General features: G+C 37.0%; 1 protein-coding gene across 1 annotated transcript in view; it reads left to right on the forward strand.

Annotated features, from left to right (window-relative positions):
• LOC106880262 (dedicator of cytokinesis protein 9) overlaps positions 1–17,555 on the forward strand; it is a 117,622-nt gene that overhangs the window by 60,687 nt on the left and 39,380 nt on the right. The window contains exons 9-22 of the mRNA XM_052974882.1: positions 190–273; positions 4,606–4,773; positions 6,671–6,892; positions 7,025–7,227; positions 7,688–7,795; positions 8,108–8,187; positions 8,620–8,807; positions 9,350–9,415; positions 9,888–9,980; positions 10,930–11,108; positions 12,031–12,118; positions 12,754–12,840; positions 13,289–13,381; positions 15,577–15,630. Of these exons, the coding sequence (XP_052830842.1) occupies positions 190–273; positions 4,606–4,773; positions 6,671–6,892; positions 7,025–7,227; positions 7,688–7,795; positions 8,108–8,187; positions 8,620–8,807; positions 9,350–9,415; positions 9,888–9,980; positions 10,930–11,108; positions 12,031–12,118; positions 12,754–12,840; positions 13,289–13,381; positions 15,577–15,630 (1,713 nt within the window). The remainder of the gene's footprint in view (positions 1–189; positions 274–4,605; positions 4,774–6,670; positions 6,893–7,024; positions 7,228–7,687; positions 7,796–8,107; positions 8,188–8,619; positions 8,808–9,349; positions 9,416–9,887; positions 9,981–10,929; positions 11,109–12,030; positions 12,119–12,753; positions 12,841–13,288; positions 13,382–15,576; positions 15,631–17,555) is intronic.

Genomic DNA, 17,555 nt, shown 5'->3' on the forward strand with positions numbered 1-17,555 from the left:
CATATATATATATATATATATATATATATATATATATATATATATACATGTGTGGGTGTGTGTGTGTATAGGTATGTATGTGTGGGTGTGTGTGTGTATAGGTATGTATGTATGGATAAATGGTATAGTATTGTATGTATATATATGACATTGTTATTTCACTCTGGTTGTTGTCTCTTGTGTTTGCAGTATTCCAGAGAAACTGATACATCACTGGCAAAAGCCCGGCAGGAAGAAAGACACAATCTATTTGCTTTATATCCAGACATGCAAGTAAGTCTGTTTCAAATTTTGGCGCAAGGCCAGCAATTTTGAGGGGAGGGTTTAAGTCAATTCCATTCACCTGCAAGGCTTGATTGGTATTTTATTTTATTGGCTGCAAAAGAATAAAAGGCAAAGGTAACCTTGGCTGGATTTGAACTCAGAATATAAAGAACTGGAAAAAAATGTTTTGTAGTATTTGGTCCATTCCATTCTGAGTTCAAATCCTGCTGCGGTCAACTTTACCTTTCATTCTTTTGAGGTTTATAACAAGTACCAATCAATTCTTGGGGTTGATGTAATTAATGAACCTTATCCTGTCAGAATTACTGGTCTTATACCAATTATTATTGTTATTATTATTACAAAATTCTAAAGTAAATATGAATATAACAGTGTAATGACTTGATCATGACATGGTTTTAGTTTCAACATGTGATCCTAGATCAATCCAACATGATCTCGGGTCAGCTCAGTATGATCCCAGATCAACCAACGTGTTCCCAGATCAACTCAGCATGATCTCAGACCAGCCCAACCTGATCCTAAATCTTGTAGAAGTTATTTCACCTCTCTGTTTGGGACATGACTGTCTCCATCTCTTTGTTTTCTAACAATTTGTACTTTTCTTGTACTTTTCTTGAGGTCATCTTGTAAAGTAAAAGTTTAATGTTTTAGCAAGACATTCCAGCTGGCATAGTTACAAGTCTGACATAAAGAAATAATTCTCTCCCCTCTCCTCCCATGCCCACCCCCAAATAACCTCCAATTATCTAGCCACCACTCCACTTCTGTAATTGATAACAATCGAACCAGCTGCCAAATACATCAAATTATATTTTGGTCTCAGACGTTATTACCTGTCTTTCATATTCTTTACCGACATCATTTTCTGTCTCTTTCCTCCCTCCCCCCCTCTCTCTCTCTCTCTCTTTCTTTCAGTCTAACTTTTCATTCAGTTCTCCATTTATTGTATTTATTGATTAATGATTCTTTATAATCTCACATAGATTTTAAATTATAAACTTCCAGTTGTTAAAAGTACTTTAGCTCTGATTGTTGCTCTGTCTGTCTAGTTAAAAACTAACACTTCTTTCCTCCAAGCTTAGATTCGAAACTGAATCTAAGGATTCTCGCTTGTCCGAACCAGCACAACCCACAGGCGCGTAAAAAGATTTTCTTTGTCCTGTCAAAAAACTGATAAATCATCTCCCTTTGACCTATGACCTCAGCCATGTCAGGCGAAGTTCAAATGGATAGGAGCTGACCCATTTAGACACAATCTCTGCTGCAGTATGTCTGTCCTTCTAGCTGCCACGGCTGTTGTAAATACCGTGGTCAGCAGAGGGACAGACAAGAAAGGCCCTCTACGCAGAGAGAAAGGTTCGCGATAGACAGACAGGCAGAGAGCGAGAGAAGGGTTCTGACGAAGGGACATGGCAGACTACTTTCTCAGATGAATGATGCAGACACAGACACAAAAACATATTCAGTTCCAACACATCACATCCACAAATGTACCTATCCCCTCATAGCAGTTGACAACAACTACCTATAGTGAAGAATTGTGAATACCAACAGCAAATGCAATTCCATTAAATAAATCATTTGAACTATGAATTGATGTCATTCAATTATTCATTTCGAAGATTGAAGAAACTGAAGATTTGATGTGACTAAGGGCAAATAACTGTGAAACAGTCTCAGCAGAGAATTGAAACTGTATCTGTCTGTCTGCCTCTCTCTCTCTGTCTTAATTTGCTGGAATCAGTTTATCATTGGTTCATCTGACTCCTTCCTTAATGCAGGATTTTTAAAAAAATGGAATTTTTATTTTCAAACAATTTTTGTTTTGTTTTGATGATAATCTAGCTTTGAAGTTTCCAAGTCAAGTATTGACTACTTCCATCTTGACTTCATAAAATTGCATCTCAGCAAAGCAACTAGTCTGTTTAACATACAAACACACTAATACACTCTCATGCACACAAACATCCACTCTGACACACAGATGCTCTCTCTTACAAACACACACACACACACACCTCACTTATTTTCACTTCCAAGTTAATAAATATTAAGTCTTCATTATAAATTAACTCTATTATTATTATTATCATTATTATTATCGGTTGGTTGCAGTAAACCAAAATTGGTTTTCTCCACCCAATCTGGTTTAAACTTTATCAAATCAATAATCCTCCGGTTACACTTGATAATATAGTTTAACTCCGAAATCTTTCATCAATCTAGTTTAGTTTTCTCTCTCGACAAACCCAAAATAATGGCTTTCCTTCTTCCCTAATTCTTTCTCTTAACAATATTTCAGAATTTCTCTCCGAAATATCTACTTTTTAATATACGTTCTTTATTGCCAAGATAATTCCTGCTTCTCAAAAATTGGAAAAACAGTTTGTCATCTTTTTTTTTTGTTGTTGCTGTTTTTGTTTCCCAATCTCTTTCTTCCTACTCCATCTGTTTAATTCACATTACCAACTTCATTTGTTATTTCTCTTCTTAATTATTTCTCTCAATATTTATTTTTTTAGGCTTTTTTTATTATTTACTTCTTCCTTCTTGATTTGCACAGTAAAACAGCTGATCTTTAATTATACCACATGAGCAGCTTCAAAATTACAAGTTCTGTGCACACACACACACGCACACCACACACACACACACGTGCACATTATATCTCTTTTTCTCTCCCTTTCTCCTTCTCTCCCTTCTCTCTCTCCCTCTCTCTCCCCTCAGCTTCTCTTATATTCCTCCATTCTAGTGAAAATCTATTTTATTGATTTCAAACTGAAAATCATAATTTTCTGTATGGTTCTTCACTGAAAGTCTGGGAAATATTTGCCAGTTAAATATATCTTTGTGATGTTAGCTAATATAGTTTCTGTCCTCACATTGGAGAGCAGCAGGGGTATTGGTGGGGTGGCAATGGGGGTAGCGATGGGTATTTGTTGTGGTGCTGATGGGGAGGGAGGGGCAGCAACACTGGGTATTCACTGAGGTATTGGTTTTGATTGTGGTAGTGATGGTGATGGTGGTGGTGGTGGTGGTGGTGGTGGTATGCTTCATTAGACATGGCAGTAGTTCCCAAAATATGGGGATTGTAATATAATTCCGAGTGTCTCAAAGACAAAATCTTTTACTTTTGAAACATTTTACTTCCTCCCCCTCCCATCTCCATTCCTTCTTCGATCCCTGCACCAACCCCTATACCAAGTCCTTCCTACCCACCATGTCACTCCCTGCACACATTTTTCTCCCCCCTTCTCCTATTCAAAAGGGTAACATGAATAACATCAAACTCACTGGAAGCGGGATGGTGTATGTCCCTGTGCCAGTATTTCTCCTTGGGTGGCCAAAATCTGGAGTGTCTTCAATCATAGCTCTGACCTGGGTTAAACAATTACACCCACAAAAACTCAATTTGTGTTAAGAGAACAACAACATTGAAACATTGGAAATACATCCACAAGGAGCCATTGTACATCTCTAATTTAGAAGACAATGATGCAATAAAAATAGTTGAAACAAATATTATGTGTGTGTGTGTGTGTGTGTGTATGTGTGTGTGTGAGAGAGAGGCAGTGGGAGTGGGTGGAGAGATCCAGTAATTGAATCTTTTAAAACAATGATATAATAGATTTGGTATTTGTTTGTTGAATTTTGGAAATCAGTGAAAGCCTCACGCACGAACAGTGTGCTGTCTTTCAAGAGTAAGAACATTAACCGAGTTCAGAAGCGAAATGGTTGGATGTGGGTTTTTTTAGGTTTTTTTGTTTTTTTGAAAACCACTTTTGATTATTAACATTTTGTAAAGTTCAACTTTGTCTGCCACTAAACACCAATTCAAGTTTTCAAAAGAACCTCCAGCTAGAATTGTCGACTTTGCAAAGGTCATCTTGGTGACACTGATGAGAGGCAGATGGTTGGGAAATGGTTTTTTAACATTTATTCTTGCGAGTCCACAACACTCAAGACAGTGTGGCTGGTTCTAAATATCGGTGTTGTTGGAGGCAGTCATGTCTCAAGTTGTTTCATCGTCCATGGTTTCTGTTGAAGGATGGAATATATTCTTGATGTAATTAAAGATGAATAGCAATGGAAGGGCAAACCGTAGGATAAACATTTCAGCAACCAAAATAAGCAGGTACCCCATTCAGTTGTGGGGTTTTGTGAGTACTTTGTGTCATGAGTTGGGGAGAGAGTGAGAGGAGGGAAGGAGATACCCTTGTAGTTAGAACCCTGTCTCAATACTATGGTCATAGTACCACTGTTCTATAGCGCATTATGACTCTGCTGCACCCAACTAATGTCTTGTTTTATTTTCAGAGATTTATTTATGGTCAAGAAGAAGAAGAAGAAGTCTACACCAGCAAGGATGTCATTGATGTCTTCCCCAAAGCTCTTGGACAACGATTCCTTTTAAGGCTCCAAGAGTTCCAGCTGAAATTGCAAGCTAATGTTTCAGACGATGAGTGTATAGAGAATCATCAGAATGTAAGACTCTCTTCATTGTTTCTCTGTCATCATCATCATCATCATCATCAGCTTCATCATCTCCATCATCATCATCATCACAGTCAGCAGTTAGATTCACTCCAACATTTGAATTTAATTTGCCGAAATATTTTCATCACTTTCAGACCACGACCTGTTCACTGACAAAATACTGTGCAGCGCCGAAAATATTTTGGCAAATTAAATTTAAATGTTGAAGTGAATCTAACGGTTTTTGTGTGTTTTAAATGGCTTATAAACACCTTCCACACTGCAATTGTTTATATATATATATATACAGGTATGGTGATGCAAACATGAAAAATAGAACTCAAAATATGAGTGTATATATATTTTTATTAATGTTTAGCAGAAGCCTCTGCTAAATATTAATATATTTGTGTGTGTGTGTGCACTTGCTTTTGGTAAATGTGTGTATATATGTATTCAGTATCCTAAAGCCCATCATTATTGTTAATAAGATTTACTAACTTTATTTGAGAAGGTGAGAATTGCCTTTCATAATGACCCTTCCATACAGTGTATTCTCACAACAGCCTGAAAACTGCTAATATTTCACTAGTTTATCTTAGCACCACTACAACTACAACAACAACAACACCACTACCATGTTTGTGTGTGCCATGCCCTGTAGGTGTTAGACAACATTCGGATTAACTTGTATAAACAGCTTTAGCTGATCTGCTGCCTGTCACACGTACACACACACACATCACACACACACACATGTGAATATGCGTATATATGCTAACCCAATGCACGTATTTTGTTTTGTGGGAACTGTGATGCCCTTCAAGGCAGAGTTAATTCTGTATCGGTGAAGTCTGCTGACATAACACAGGTGCCAGGGAGGGAACAAGGGAAAGAGAAAAGTAGACTCGTTAGCGATATCTTTTGTTAATTGTATTTTGTACTGATAAGACGGTAGCAATATAGCTTCCATGATGTTTACATCATTTCTGAAGCTATGAAAATAGCCCGCAGCAAGATGTCTGCACCAGTTGCGGTATTTCCTTTTTGTTTTTATGAATCTCTCTTACATGTCTTAACGAATCTTCTAATTGTGTCCATTTAGGGTTTATTCTCACAGTCTGCCAGATTTAACCCAGTTTTCTCTCAATTCTCTTACCACATAATGTCATTTTACTTAGCTTTGTAATTGCTGAGCATTAAAACAGCTTAGAATTTAACATTATTTGTCGTGTTGATCCTTTTTTTATTTGCCTATTGAACCCTTTATTTCTCATGTTACCCCTTTTACTTACTAATCCTCTGTCTCTCTCATGTTAACCCCTCTTCCTGTGTTAGCCCTTCCTTACTGCTTATCTTTAACCCTTCTTTTTTTTTTTTGTATTTGTCTGGAGGCAAAGGGTCAGCTATTTTCCCCCACTGACTAGAAAGGGTTAACAGTCAGCCCTCACTGACTTCATCTTCACAGACTATAATTAAAGTCAAGAAATCTCAGTGTAGGAAAAACCTCCCCCCCCCCTCGCTTCCTTTTCTAAGTTATTCACTCTTATTGACAAGTTACCACTTCATTATCATCATCATGCATCCACGTTTGTTGCTAGTATGGGTCAGGCGAGTTGGTATCAAAATGGTTAATAGACTCATTGAGTTACCACACTCTCAGTTTTATAATAAATTTAATAAGTTACCATAAACTCTATCATACAGTGTCTTTGAGAGGTTACCCCCCCCCCTCAGTTCTATCATCTCACAACCAACATACTTTAATATTGGAACTAGTTGAAACAATACAAAAATAACAACAAAAATATTGGTAAAAATAATTCAATAATAACAACAATTTCAGAATTGGTTTTCTTTCTGTTTGATGGTTTTTTTTTTTGTTTTCTGTCTGTCTGTCTTCCAGCCAGAACCTTTTTTCATATCTTTTGCTCTCTACGATGCCAAAGCGGGAAAAAAAATCACCGAAGACTTTTATGTTGACCCCAACAGTCTCCATATCCGTTCTATGATTCCATCAGAGTTGTTACATGCTTCCGACAGACTACACACAGTGGACGGTGTCAAGAACACGACGCCAGACTTATATAAATTTGATGAAAAATGGTTCTATTCAAAGGAAAGACGAGTAAGTATCCAACAAAACACTCTGTGAATTCTAATTGATAGTTAGGGCCCTGTAACATGTATTCTTGGGTGTGTGTTTTTTTTTTTTTTTTCAAAGTTTCTTAACCAAATGAAATCTGTTCCTTGTCTCTAGGCTGTATTTTCTGTGACTGGTCACCCGTCTAACATCTATTTGTATGCCAAAATCGAGAAAGTACTGCAAGGTAGTATATCTCACTGTACAGAACATTACATGAAGTCCACAGACACCAAAGTAGGAACCAAGATACACAGACAGATGAAATTATTTTGTTCCAGGATCGGTCATCACAGAATGCCATTTGCCTGGACTGCCAAGTAAGTTCCTTACTTTCTTGTCTTCTACTGCTGTCTGAAAGAGAGTTTTTTTTTTTTTTCTAAATTATATTTTTCAGTTGTTAATTAGTGGATGGTGAAAACATTAAGTTGTTATTTACTCCTAGGTACATAATGTCCAAGAGAAAGACGGGGTGGTCCTGGCTGGATTGTTTTTGAGCAAAAGTCTACTGGATCACGACTGTTCCCCTCAAGCTCCTCTTTCTTCTCCTCAGCCCTTATTGCATATTTTCTGTCCATCCATCTCTCGGCTAGTATTTTATTGTATCATTACCATCATCCGGTCAACTGTTAACAACACAAAACATCATAGCAGAATAAGCATTATTAGGACCCAGTAAACTATACATTTGTGTTGGTGTGCATAAAAATAGCTGTCTAGTAGTAGCAGTAATAGTTTGAACATTATTATAACACCTTAATTATGCTATATTTTCCACAGGTGTGTCTCTCCACAAGCAACAAATGATGCCAAAATGGTTCTTTATCGACAAGAAAGTTCCAAATTGTCAGAAGAAGAAATTATTAAGAGACTCCAAGAAATGAGAAGGTAACAACTGTTAACATTATTATTGCCACCATCATCATCATCGTTAATATCATCACAATCATTATCCTTGCTGCCAACCATCATCATCATCATCAACATCACTACCCCATCCCATCATCACCATCATTGATACTTCAACGTCCCATTTTCCCATCAATTTATTCCTCATCCTGTTTTACTATTGTACAGCAATTTCTCATCTTCCTCTTTGTTGCTATAGTAACAGTTATTTTAGAAATACACCATTTCTGAAAGTATTTTAATTCCAATCCTGTGTTTTTTATTCATGGTTCTAAAACGGTTTCTTTGTAGACCTGAAAAACAGAGTAAATGGCAAGTAATTCCAGGACATTTGAAGATCCTGATAGAACCAATTGAGTCTCCAGTTCCAAGTAAGTAGAATTCTTACCATTGTCTTTATTAAATACTGGTTATGTGAGTAATTTATTCCATAATTTATTCCTAAATTCTGTTTCGGGCGATTCTCTCATCCTTTCAACGACGTTTGTCTATTTAAAGACAAAGCTGAAAATGAATGCTTGCCCTCAGTTCGTCTTCTGCTGTGCTCCTTTGAATGAAAACAATACATTATTTATATTTTCTCGAAATAAGAATCAGTTGTTAATAATTGGCAGAATCGTTTCCTCACTGCGAAAAATGATTAGTGGCACTCTGTCTACCTTTATGTTCTGGGTTCAAACTCCACCAGGGTTCGCTTTGCTTTTCATCTTTTCTGAGTTGATAAATTAAGTACCAGTTGACCTACCTACCCCCCACCTTCCAATTAGATATTCCTGTTTAACATTGAAATGTTTCTCTTTTAGATTGTGTAACTCCTTCTCTGCTCCCTCTACATCCATTCCCGGAACCTCCAGTTGGAAATTTACACATTGAAATCGAAGAATTCCAAGAAGACAGAGCAGATTTAAGTTCTCCGTTTACTTGCTACCAAAACTTGCTTTTTGTCTACCCTATCAGCCTTAAATACGATTGCCAAAAGACTTTTACCAAGGTTTGTTTCTTCTGTAATGCACGGGGTGGAGGGTGGAATATATCTTTCTCGACATGGCTGTGTGGCTAAGCTGTTTGCTTCACAACCATGTAGGGGAGGGGGGGGGGCATGGTGACCATGGCCCATAGCCTTTCTAGTGGATAAAAACTCACTGAGGCTAATGTGGGTAAATTCTGTTGTCGCTATGGGTAATCACATTGCTAATCCATTGTATTATCTTCACCATTGGAGAAATACTAAAACTGTTTTGAAATTATTCTGTTTTCTTTGAAATATCAGAATTTGTTCAACTTCACTGATTAAGGAATTGATAACCCTTAATAGTGCCACTATTATTTAGGGTCGAATTATAGATATGCTCATTTAGGGTTTGAGATTGATCTCAGTAATAATAATAGAATCTAATGGTCAGTTGAGTGAGGGCTGACCCGAGGCCAAACAAGCCTGTTGGTCTCTGATTCCCTTTCTATCATAACTGCCCACCCACAACAACAACAACAGTGGTCAACTTTGGTATATTCTGTTCTTCTTTTACATTCCAGGCACGAAATATCGCATGCTGTATAGAACTTAAAGATTCTGATGACGAAGGAGCCATTCCTCTAAGGGTAACCATTTTACCAACTTTTTTGTTTTTTGTAGCGATTTCTTTGTTTCCCACAAATTTTCAGATGGCTTTTCAAAAAATCGGAACTTTGGGTAGATTGTGCAAAGTAAGATAGATTCTTGTCCCACATGGGGGTACATTGCACAATGCTGGGTAGTATGTTCAAATCGGATAGATTAGTCAAAGATGGGGGTGGGGTTGTATTTAACCCCTTAGCATCCAAATTACTCTTGCCATATTATAATACTTTTTCATTCACAATATTTTGAATTAATCCTGCATTATATCTTATAACTTTGTGTCTCATAGGGGAGTTTTCTAGGTGCAATCCCAGGGTCATTCATGACCTAAGGGGTCGTTACTTGATGTCATTGTCATGCACACTCAAACCCACAGCCATAAATTATTCAAAATTTGTCATTTCATCAAAAATCTCCAGCCGCACCCTTCACCCTATTTCTTCTCTCTTCCAGTGTATTTATGGACGTCCTGGAATGTCTGTGTTTACTACGGTTGCCAGTGCCACTGTTCTCCATCATAATACTTTCCCAGAATTTTCAGAAGAAGTAAGTTTCTTTTATCATACCGCCACATATATTCTTTTATCATACCTCCACAATTTACTAACTCCCTTTACCTCTACATTTAACCCACTCTATTTTACCCCCTCGTTTTTACCCTCCCTTCTCTAACCCCACCCCGCTATATTTTACCCTTTCAACAGTCCCCTATTTTCCTTCACTCATTTACTCTGACACCTGCACCCACTTTGTACCAATAATTAACCACATGCCTACCCTTCATCCTTTATTTACCTCCTGTTATTGACCTATGCCCTTAATATCCGAACGTGATCGATGCCAGGCCCACCTGACTGGCCCCTGTGCCAGTGTCGCGTAAGAAGTACCCACTACACTCTCGGAGTGGTTGGCATTCGGAAGGGCATCCAGCTGCAGAAACACTGCCAGATCAGATTGGAGCCTGGTGTGGCCTCCTGGCTGACCAGTGGTCAGTCAAACAGTCCAACCCATGCCAGCAAGGAAAACAGACGTTAAACGATGGTGATGATGATGTATGAACAAATCCCTTATTGTGTCTTCTCATGTGGCATATTGTGTGAAGGAACTCCTATGTTGTTGCATGTGGCACAAAATATTTTAAGAGAAAGAATTCCTTTTCTATCAAAAAAAGTGCATTGAAGAACATTTGCCACATTGAGATGCAGGATATTAAGGAACTCTTGTTAGCCTGTTACACATTGTGACACAACATTTGTCATCCTGTTACACTTTGTGACACAACATCAAGGAACTCCCATCCTCCTGTCACACACTGTTGTATGAAGGAATTCCCTTTTTCCTGTCACAGTTTGTAACACAACAAAACCTTGAAAGGTCACTCATTGCCCTCACTTCCCCCACCCTCTCATTTGATCCCGACACTAACCCCATTCCTCATATGCTTTTCTGTTAAACTGACACTTGTATATATATATATCTATTCTATTTTTGACAGGTGAAAATTAATTTACCAACGCAGTTACATGACAAGCATCACCTTTTGTTTCGTTTCTACCATGTTAGCTGTGAGTCTTCCAAGACGAGTCCGAGAAACTCGTCTGCCTCCTCCAAAAAGAAAGATAATATAGAAACTGCGATTGGTTATGCTTGGTTGCCCCTCTTGAGAGGTGGAAAGTAAGTCTGATTATTTTCAATATTTATTTCAGCTTTTTGAGATTTTTGGGTCATTCTTTTTCAGTTCTTTTCCTGGAACTTCTCCAATATCGTTTTTTTTTTATGTTGAGAGTCTCATTACTCGATTAATTCGTAATTGAGTCTGTTTCTTGTGTCGTTAATGTTTATAGTGTCGGTCTCCTTAATTTATGTCCTGTTAGAAATAAAGGCACTCAGCTGTACAAACACTGCCAGATTAGATTGGAGCTTGGTCCAGCCACTGGCTTGCCAGCCCTCAGTCAAACCGTCCAACCCATGCCAGCATGGAAACCAACCACTCCGAGAGTGTAGTGGGTGCTTTTTACGTGCCTTCAATAAAATAAATACCAGTTATGTACCGGGGTCGATGTAATCAAATTATCCCTCCCCCAAAATTGCTGGCCTTGTTTCAAAATTTGAAACCAGTATTATATGGATATTTGCTGTTTCTTTGTGAATGCAAATACAGCAAGTGTTAATGTAGGGTGGTGGGGTGTTGGTGTGTGGAGCCTGGTTGACTATGATCGAATGAACCCCGGATAAAAGTCATTCCAGTCATGTCCTTCTCATCTTTCAGTTTGTCTATGACCACACACACACACACACACACACACACACACACACACACACACACACACACACACACACACACACACACACACACACACAGAGAGTCAAACTTTCCATTGCTTTAACATATTAATATCGATTGTATCTTGTTGTTTGTATTGATCACTAGATATCAGAGTGTGAGGATATCATAATACATGATACACCCTTTCTCCATAGCGTATTTAATTTCTTAATCATTACCAGTTATCTGCAATAAATACTTAACAGTTGTTATAAACCACTTATTACCCGTGTTACTAACCACTGTCTTTATTTTCTATCTTCTTTACAGACTTGTTTCAGAAAATCCAGACCCTTTACCCATTGCAGCCAACCTACCTGCCGGTTACCTGTCACATGATATGGTAGCAAGTGGCAAGGTGAGTCTTCTCAACATTATTTTCTATAATTGACTTTGAGACAATCAGACTTTGTATGTTTGTGCGATGGAAGGAAATAAAAGACTTGTTCTGGTATTCCAAAATAATCTTTCTTACTCTAGGCTCAAAGCTCAAAATTTTGGGGGAGAGGGCCAGTCGATTAGATTGACTCCAGTATGCAACTGGTACTTAATTTATCAACCCCAAAAGGATGAAAGGCATAGTCGACCTCGGCGGAATTTGAACTCAGAACGTAACGGCAGATGAAGTACCAATAAACATTTTGCCCGGCGTGCTAACGTTTCTGCCAGCTCGCCGCCTTGATAATAATGGACTGGTTAAATGTGTGAATGTGCGTGGCCTAGTGGTTAGGGTGTTGCATTCACAATTATGAGATTGTGGTTTCAATTCCCAGATAAGCTGTGCATTGTGTTCTTGAGCAAAACACTTCATTTCGCATTGCTCCAGTCCACTCAGCTACAAATGGGTCACCCCTGCAATAGATTGGCATACATGGGTAAGATGGTGAGTGACTCAGGAGAATCACCCAAACAGAGGTCTAGTTAGCCACATTTTGTATTCAGCAATCAAAAGGATGAACATCTTACGCATCATCTTTATTTCTCTCATTGCAGGTAATGTGTCCTGAAATAAAATGGGTCGATGGCAAAAAAGAATTACTGAAGGTCAATCTCAGATTGAAATCTACAATTTACACAAAGGTAAGCTGCATTACTTGTTCTTTAATCCCAAGTTAGCCTTAATCTGACAGATTTATATTCACAGATATTCCACCCATGATCTTCCAGCCTTTTAGCTTGATATCTAAATAAAAGATGTCGATCACCAAGGTAATGTTTTCTTGTGATTTTGTACTGTAAACAGTCGGTAAAATGTTGGACTCCTCACTACACCACCATGGGTTCCAACCCCACAAGACCTCTTGTAGAGTATTCTCTGACAATACATGTTATGCTACTTTCCCGTTGTTATCTTGCTGATAAAAGGTTCCATTTCTACTCGAGGGTGTCAGAGATGTCTGTGTAATGTGTTTTCCTTTATAAAACTGAAATCTTATGGCTTTGATAGACATACCACTGAAATACAAAACTGAGATTTTAATAATAATAATAATAATAATAATAATAATGATAATCTTTCTGTTTGTAGGATCAACATTTGTACAATTTCTTTGTACATTGCCAAAAACTGGAAAATAACTTCTCCCCAACTGTAGAAAGCGAAACAACTAATAAATTGAAGGTAAAAACTAGTGTCTTTGGTTCCTGTCGATAAATCATTTCTATGTCTTCATTATGTAGGATTTTTCTGCTGAACATGTTAGACTTTAAACCTCATTAATGCTATCAATATTGCAATGATATGACAGAATGTTAAGCTTGCATGACACATTCTCAGTTTGGTCAGTCAACTTACAGTGATTGTTGCTTTCTCTTTTCTAGTATCTCCAAGTATTCTTCTTGTCGTCTTCTTCTCAATCTTCTCTTCTTTCTCCTTGTCTTCTCATTATTATTATTATTGCTTCTGCTATTGGTATTGTTGTTGTTATTCAGAAACAATTACAAAGTTCTAAAAATAAAAGCCGTTATTATTATTATTATTATTATTATTATTATTTATTTATTTATTTATTTATTTATTTATAGTGTTGTTTGTTGAAACGTGGTGATTAAATGATAAAACTGTATGTTAGAAGGTTTCAACAATGCAGTTGGAAATTTAAACATCAATAAGATGAAAAACAAACATATTGAAATGTTACCGTAAAAACATTTAATAGTCCTGATGTTTCAAGCATAAAAACTTGTTTATGAAGGGTTTTAAGAGAACTACAGGGAGGCAGAGAAAGAAAGAGAGAGAGAGAGAGTAGATGAATGAATGTCTCTTTGTATTGATATCTTGGCATTCATCAATGTGCTAACTGAAATTGCATCATGTAACAAATCCAGTGCAGTAAGTGCACCAGGTGTCAGGTCAGCAGCACAATTTGGTCCTTACACATTGAGAATACCTTCCACACACACACACACACACACACACACACACGTGTGTGTGCATAAGACATTGATAATTAAAGGAATATTAACAAGGAAAAGGTGGTCACCATTTAAGTCATAAATTATAACATTGGTAACCTGTGGACCAACGAAGCCATCCTGATTAAGAAAACCAACCAACCATTTATATGCACCATGAATTGAATGAAGTGACTGTTATTGTTACTTCTGTGAGACGCAATACTGAACCCTGATCTCTACTTGTGCATTTGTTACAGCAGCTGCTTCATATTTGATGACCCATCAAACACAAATTACCCTCCCAGTCTCCATATCCCAACACACCTAGTTTGAATTTTTCTCTCACAAGGCCACATTTCCGACCTAGAAGGTTATTCATTTTCTCTCTCTAATTAGTTCACTTCGACCTCCATAAAGCAGTTTTAATACCAGAATATCAGGATTTAAATACTAGTTTAAGGTAAAAATTCAGTATCTTTGTTCTTATAGATATTCAACTTCCAACTGCATTAAGTGTAATCTTCTAACACATTATTATTATTATTATTATTATTATTATTATTATTATTATTATACACTTGTAAAATATGTTGTATCATTATTACATGTGCTGTTATTCTTGTTAATTACGTGATATCAATGTTACCATGCATGAAAGCCTCCTATTCCCTGCCTGGTGATGTTGTTAGGCACCCATCGATGTCAGTCTATGGATGAGGCTCAGTCTAAATCATTTGGAATCGGTACAAACTCACTTTTGAGAACTGTTCATTATACAGTATCTCACTATTTCCAGCTTTTCCACCTGTTTTTACCAAGTTTCAATACAGATGATGATGAAAGCCTCCAAATCACTTCACTATAGAATTAGTTGATTGCAAAATATTAAGATTTAGTTTAAGTTACAGTGGAAGTTTGAAGGCTAAAATGGTAAATCCTTTAAACTGTTTTGATGCCAAGCCCCACCCCACAAAGAATATTGGATAGAGAATTTCCTCTCTTGAAGTCTTGTATTATGATTCCATTCTCATCTGTAACGTATTAAGAATATCAAATCGACCACAGTATTTGACTGGTACCATATTCTATCAACCTCACTTTTACCATTTTTCACCTTTGCTTCCCTACTCTGAGAATTCTTCACAACTCAGAGGAAATCGGTGAATGATTGGTTGATCTCTTCGTGCCAGTCATGGTGGAGCTTTTTGCAGTGGAAACACTCTGACATCAAAAATAGAAAGAGATTGTGCCATTTGTGTTTGTGTTAGCAAACTTCTATTAACAAAACCAACACACACACACACACACAAACAAACATGAAGAAGTTAGAAGTAACATTGATAGGCCATGTCTGTCCACTAGAATTTCTGACCAATTGTTTAGTTATAAACCCTACTTCAAATTTTGTGCTTTGGTTAGCCTGAAAATGGGCGTGTCACAGATGATGCAGCTCACCACCTAAATGCCATTAAGGTAAGTTGCTAGACTCTCTCTCTCTCTCTCTCTCTCTTTTTCTTTCTCTCTCTCTTGCATCATGCACCTCAGTAGCCTCCTTGCTGCACTGTAATGCTGTCACAAACTCTACCACAGATTTCTGCAGTCTTCTTTAGAGATGTCTCTTTAGAGATGTCTCACTAGTCTTTTAGTTCCCCAGCCTCCCTCTCTCATCCGTTTCCATGGTTTCTGTAGTAAACATTGACCATACCCCTGATGTTGTCCTTGTGTGTTTAGTGTTCATTTCCCTATTTTCTATAAGCATCTTCAGGTTCTTTCATTTTAGAGGTAAACATTTTCTTGGACTACATTTGGTCATTTGATTCCTTATGTACATCATATGGTTCCAAAATTCTTACCTATTATGCAGCTGGAAAATGATTTCAATATACAGGGGTTGGACAAAATAATGGAAACACCTTAAAATTTCAAACAAATCATCACAGATCCTCCTCCATGTTTAACAGTTGGAAGAAAGCAGTCTGGGACAAATGCTTCTTTTGGCTGTCTCCACACATATACTCGGCTGGTGGTTAGAAATAAGGTAAAGGATGACTCGTCCGAGAAAATAACATTCTTCCACTGCTCTAGGGACCAATTCTGTAGGTTTTTACTCCACTCCAAACACTTGGCAACATTTGTTTTTGAAAGTAGTGGTTTTCTGATTGCAGCCCTGCCATGAGATCTGGTTTTGTGGAAAGTGGGTTCTTGAGGTGGTCATTAAGCTCTGCAGTAATTTTGGGAGCTGTACTTTTGTGATCCTTTCTAACAATTCACATGAGTCCAACGGTCCCTATCTAAAAGTTTTGGTTTTCTTCTGGAGTTTTGTTTTGACGAGGAGGCTTTTCCCTCTTTCTCAAAGGCTGTCATTACTTTCAAGGTAGTACTTCTTGATGCACCAAACATTTTGGCTGTTTCCGTTACGCTAGTGCTTGCACCAACAATTTGACCTCTTTGAAAGTTCGATAGATCTGTCATTTTAATGAATTTTAATTACCTTTTTCTGAAAAGAAACAGCAATTTTAACAAAACATATTAAGCAACACTAATAATAAATCAAAAAAACATAAAAATAAACAAGCTTTTGATAGTTTTATAGATGTATTAAAATTATGATGCTATGATGCTAAGTATTTCCATTATTTTGTCCAGCCCTTGTGTATAAAATATGTATAAATGTGTGTGTGTGTATAGTTATATAAATATGTATATTTGTGCAGATGGTGAAAAACTAGTATCTATAGCAACATGATGGTTAAGGCCTTTTATTTCTCTCTCTCAGATCAGTTGTTACCACTCTAACCACAGAAACAGTTACCACAATTTGTCACTAGCAAACCTGCCTCCATCCCCGTCTCCTCCTCCTCCTCCTCACTCTTCCCTTATTTATTTAGTGACTGTTTGTTAGTTTTGTACATAATTATGTTGGTTTTTTTTATTTTCATCTGTAATTACCAATGAATTTACTGCATGACCCTGTTGTCATAGCAACCAGCTTGGTTGGGACATTTCTTTTTATTTATTCATGTGAAAATAGAAATTGTCTTTGATGGCTTCCTACCTCATCTGCTGCCACTGAGACTCACAGATTGTTAAGTGTGTGTGTGTGTGTATGTATGTATATATATATATATATATATATAGGAAAATGAAGAATAAGGCAGAATGCTAAATTGGAAGCATGTTTTAATAAAGATTTCAAATTGGAAGCATGTTTTAATAAAGATTTCTAACCGGCTTTCATTGCGAAGCAAATTTTCAAGAAGGAGAATGAAAATGTTTTTTACAAAGAAGTAAAAAATGAAGAAAATAATATATAAAAAAAATAATACATAAAAAAATAAATATACCAATACATTATATTGTCTTTGAGCTTTTGAAGTTCAATGGTAGTTCATGTATAT

The sequence above is a fragment of the Octopus bimaculoides genome, chromosome 19 (assembly GCF_001194135.2).
Source record: "Octopus bimaculoides isolate UCB-OBI-ISO-001 chromosome 19, ASM119413v2, whole genome shotgun sequence".
NCBI classification, from domain to species: domain Eukaryota; kingdom Metazoa; phylum Mollusca; class Cephalopoda; order Octopoda; family Octopodidae; genus Octopus; species Octopus bimaculoides.